This window comes from Echinococcus granulosus (assembly GCF_000524195.1).
Source record: "Echinococcus granulosus chromosome Unknown EG_S00275, whole genome shotgun sequence".
Taxonomy (NCBI): Eukaryota; Metazoa; Platyhelminthes; class Cestoda; order Cyclophyllidea; family Taeniidae; genus Echinococcus; species Echinococcus granulosus.
This window is the reverse complement of record NW_020170655.1, coordinates 1686-6778: the sequence shown is the minus strand read 5'-3', so window position 1 is coordinate 6778 and position 5093 is coordinate 1686. Positions and strand designations below refer to the sequence as shown.

The 5093-nt window shown below is 40.4% G+C and overlaps 1 protein-coding gene across 1 annotated transcript in view; it reads right to left on the bottom strand. All coding sequences in view use genetic code 11, as the record gives it.

Moving 5' to 3' along the window:
* The window catches only part of EGR_10812 (hypothetical protein), a gene marked incomplete at both ends in the record, with an annotated part of 5785 nt that overhangs the window by 498 nt on the left and 194 nt on the right, over window positions 1-5093 (bottom strand). Inside the window, 4 exons of the mRNA XM_024500061.1 lie at window positions 282-354; window positions 1359-1514; window positions 2390-2479; window positions 2515-2649. Of these exons, the coding sequence (XP_024345520.1) occupies window positions 282-354; window positions 1359-1514; window positions 2390-2479; window positions 2515-2649 (454 nt within the window). The remainder of the gene's footprint in view (window positions 1-281; window positions 355-1358; window positions 1515-2389; window positions 2480-2514; window positions 2650-5093) is intronic.

The following is a 5093-nucleotide window of genomic DNA, read 5'->3' as shown; positions in this document are numbered from 1 at the left end:
TAGGAATATTTTGAGCGATATCGCATCGAATTAGAACCCGGTCATCTGTTCCGATACATGGAAAATCAAACGCTAGAGCGAACCTAGGGAAACGAGAGTAGACAGGTGCAAATGGGCAGCAAAAAAAGACTTCTAATTATAAATCACTATTATCTATCAGTTTTTATGGTTCCATTGATACACTAAATACATGAGGACAAAGTATAAGTTGAGATTTAGACGACTAACACAATTCTGCATTGTAATAAAAGTAGTGGCAACAGTAATTCAAAAATAATTACCAAAAGGAAAGAAAGGTGCAACATTTTGCAAGAATATGTATCAAATTTCGTTGTTTTTCATACTTTTGCATGCCTGTAGAAGAAAGAATGTAAGGTTTGCCTTTTAAAAAAACTTCTTGTATCTATGGTAAGTGTGCAAGGAAGGAGAGGTGCTAGGCAAGTTCGTCGATAAAGTGTTTAATTCGGCTAGCTAAGCAACCTCCACAGCATGTGTTAACAAACCACGAAGACCACGCAGGGACACAATATCTGCAATCGGCAATGGAGAAATGACATTTTCTCATTCTCCCCACTGTGCATGCTCCTCAAAGGAATGTCACTTTTTATCAGTGGAATTTGACAGACCGTGCTTCAAAGGCAGGTAGCAAGCCATTTAATTGCCCGCTACACCGACCAGATCAGACGAAATCCGCTGATTTTAAGTCTAACGATTAACAGAAGGGAAAGCGCCTCACCAAAGCATCCGTAGAGGTCAAACAGCAGTCAGTCAAACACCATTTTTGAATGATTGCAAAACAGTTAAAATTCGGAATCAAGATAACAACAGTGCATCTCACTGTAGGATGTCATTCTGAAGCTGCACCTCTGAATCTGTAGGTACAACCTCCTGTTGAACCTACTTTAATAGATCTCATGACCGATTTGCATGCTACCTCAGCGGTAGTGGTATTAACAAGAATTCTCACGGTGACATTCATTACGAATAGATGTTTACCTCCAAGTTTGATTGTACCTACTTAGTGTCAATAGCTACACAAATTTATCAAAGCACCCATTTATGCTGATTCCGAATTGTACCATGACATTCGAGAAGTAATCACTGCTTAAACCACATCCGCCCATAGATTTGTGTAACACTGGGATTCGCCATACGCTGCAAGAAGCCTGTTATTTGCATCTTTTGCCAAATATAATGCCGTAAAATCGAGATCGTTTATTAGCTGACATTAGTGAACACCTCTCGTTCAAGTCTCTTGACACACCCTGGAATTTCTGCTGTTCTGTTTAAATGAAACATTTAATCGTTAGACAGGATGGCTTCGCTGCTTAAGAATGCCTTTTAACGCAACAAAAGACTTTTTTGCACGATAAAAGGAGAAGTGTTGCCCTTAATTTTGGTAAAATAATGTATGCGGCAAATTAACAGTAGTTGAAGTATTTTGTGGTGAAGAGAATTGGCAAAACCATAAAACAAAATTTGAACGTGCCTTGAGTAACGAAGTAATATTTCACCTTATTTTTTTGAATGCGCATTTTAAAAGCACTCAAAAATCAGATTCATTTAACACCTCAAATTTAAAAGTATTCAGTAGGCAGTCGTCTTTACGCCATTCTGTCTTATTTTCCTTCTCAAAAAGCTACGCAATCATACACATTTTGCAAAAGAAGGTAGAGAATTGTGATCACGGCCCCAACCGCTCATATTTAATCGGACGTGGTCGTGACAAAAGTGTAATACGATGGTGGTTTATCCCTCGGTATTAGTGAGGCGCCACTATTGTACTTTGAAATGGCCCTCTTGTACCTCTTTGGGTGGGCTGGCCTTTCGGGCCATTCCAATAGCCCAGGCACCTTCTCTGCCCTGATTATGTATTCTACCCAAGTGTTGTGTCTTATTTCGTCTTCAGGGAGTTTCGGGACGCTACAATAGCATGATCAGCGAGTACTCCACCACCTTTTGTATTCGACAGCATCATATAGTCAATCTGGTTAGATGGGAGCAAAAACATGTAAAGACAGGCAGGCCTAGGCACACACAATTTGCGGGTAAATGGGTCCACTCTGCTGGTTCTGCCAGATCCACTGAACCACAGATTCATGATTCTAGCTTGTAGTAAAAGGATCAAACTGGTAGATTTTTTTGATTTAAATATTCTTCCACTCAAAAATGATAGGCAGATAGATAAAAAGCATGTAAACAAGTAAGTGAAGGGGTATTAAGAGAGGGAGATAGATATGAGGTTATTTACACCGCAAATAGGCATAAGCCAAAATGCTTAAGAACATTGCGCCTAAGTAAGCAAAATTAGCAAACAAAACAACACGCAAAAGAATTACATTTATCAATGTACAATACATCAAAAATTACGCAAACACTCAAATATAACATCTGTAACTTGTGCAACTGTTGCAATAATAAGACAAATGAATTTCCTTTACAAATAAATGATTATTTTCTTGTTTTTTTGGTTGTTTGACTACACTATTAAGTCATGTCCAAGTGCCATCGCACATTCGGTGAAGTTTCGTTTCAATAAGTATTTTCTGAACTTGTGGTGTGGAGCAAAGTTCTTTTTATCAAACTCGTTATGTGAAGAATGCAGGCGATTGACAAGTATCGATTGATTTTTTGCCATTTTTATTTCACCTTGATAGTCTTCATATAAGGAATATGGTGCTTCCACGGGCTAAAACACGTGTTCCGCATTTGACGAATATGTCCGTCTGTTCTAACCTGCGGTCTTCGTTACTTGGACTTGCCGGAGAACAGAATAGCCTAACCTTCGTAGAACCTTCGGAAAGGGGAGAATGCCGAACGTCTGACTATGCCGCGTGATTACTGGTATGTTATAGCAAATAATATTTGATGCCTAGATATGGTTATGAGTGGTAGGGGATGCGTAATCGACCTCCTTATTGGTATATGTGAATAAATACATACGAATGCTTGATATGGCATCGCCTCATTCGTCATTTGTTTAGGTAACACGTGGGGCATATTGGTGACAATTTATTTATCTGTAGAGACGGGAAGGTAATTTGCGGAGAATAAAAGAGGCGGTGGAACGAGCCCGATAACCTCTATCCTGATTGGATCTTTAGTTAGAGTTTCCTCTTCTAAGAGTGTTATGCGGTTAGTCGCCGAGACTGCACTCGTAAGCGTTTAAGACTCGGTTTGTATTCCCTTTCTACCCCTAGACAAGTATCCATAGACATTCTAGCCACTTCATAGTGATTTCAAAATGACAGCATTGTCGTTCAATGCTTTATTTTTTAGACCCATTTTGTTCCCGTATGCTCTGTTGTTTTTGCTGCTTGCTCCCTGCAGTTCGTCTATGTCCGCTTATTGCCGTGCATAGCTAAATGGAAAATTCTGCAGTTAATATAACTCGAATGTGAGAATGAGGGATGCAACTCTCCAGCTGTCATCATAGCCAGTTCACTCGTCACTATGCAGTTCTCCTTACAACTCGCAAAAGGGATAATTATTCGCCGGGGTGAATATTGGCTCTTTGAAATTGTTCTGAGTAGCATACGTGTTATGGGACAACATACTGACTAGAGTCCTTAGAATTTTTCGCAGACTGTTAGCAGCATTGACAGAGGAGGAAACTAATGAGGATGTTAAAGGTACTGAACTCCTTACTGCTCTTCACGACTCGTGTATGATGAGGAATTTGAGTCGGTTTTCTCCATTTTCGTTGTTTCAGGTAAACTGGGAGCTTCGTGACTTTCGTGCTCCTACATCACCCTTCGATTTTTGGTCCGGCAGAAAGGACAGTGCCGTGGTGGGTCCCTCCTCGTGACTCGACGACCACGCCAACATTGCTTCCAACGCTTACGGTCATGCGTTCTCCGCCTTCCCTGTCGTTGTCGATCTTCTACGCGGCTGCGATTTATTACAGGTTAGGTTCCCCTCAGTTTCCGTCTTACTTATTTCCTCTTCCCCTCTTAAAGTCCGACGACAGTTTTGTTGCTTAGATTACTATTATTGGTGCATTTATTTGATCAGTTTATCCAACTTGGTATCAAACATAAGTATAATTGTGTAGCGACAGCTCTTCAATCGCAACAATCATTCTCAAAATAGAAAAGTGAAGGACTCTATCTCCTGCAATGAGCTGCGCCGGTGCGGAGTTTGCCGTGCCTGATGCCACACAGTCACGGAGCGTTTCGTCACTCCCGATGCTATCATGTAACAATTGCATGACCTCTCGCTCGAAAACACTGACATCCCCTGTAAGGAAGGTTTTCACTGACCAGCAGGTGCTTTTAGTCAGTTTATCTTATTACCTCGCTTTTTAAGTCATTCATGGAAGTTTACTCACTTTAGATGCATTGCTTTCCCTTGCAAGAATACACTTGATCTCTCTAAAATAAGCTAATCAAGTTTCTTACATGTAGATTCTCATTGCATTAAGTTGGCTCCGTTACACGAGAATCCAGTAATCCCCCTTCTTCATTGCATTACTTTACGCAGTACGTTAGGAGGGTGTATATCTTCGTGCCATGAGTTTCTTAGTTGTCCCTTGTATCATCGGATCCTTTAAAGCCATATCGTCATCTTCATGCAATTGAGCGTTTCTCGCTTAAAAGTTGACGAAAATATTCTTGAGAGAATGGTACCAGCCGTACGAGAAATATTATTCGTCATGATTTTAATCATGCCCTGGTTTGTGGAGTCTAGTCACTTGTCAATTGAAGAGCTCTCTCCAAACAACGGTATGTATCGGGTGGTAGATTAGGATTCTATCTGGATCTTGGGTGCACATGAATCGAACAGGTAGTAATTACCAAAGGAAAATTACCTGCAATCTGTTTTTTGCTAATTTTACTCTGATAAATGAACTACTCCTTATTGTGAGATTGGGTCGCCTTCGCCACATTGTACTTTAGCAGGGGTACTTGTCCACGCGCCACGTGTGTGACGTAAGCGAAGCTTAAAGTCTTATTTTTATTTTGAATGTCAAACAGGGCGATTCTGTTGCTGTTAGCACTGACTCGATTATGATGGCCAATATTGCAAAAGTTTTGAGGGTAGATCCTTAATTTCAAATTATGCTCGAATTCACTATATACGGTAGATATCCC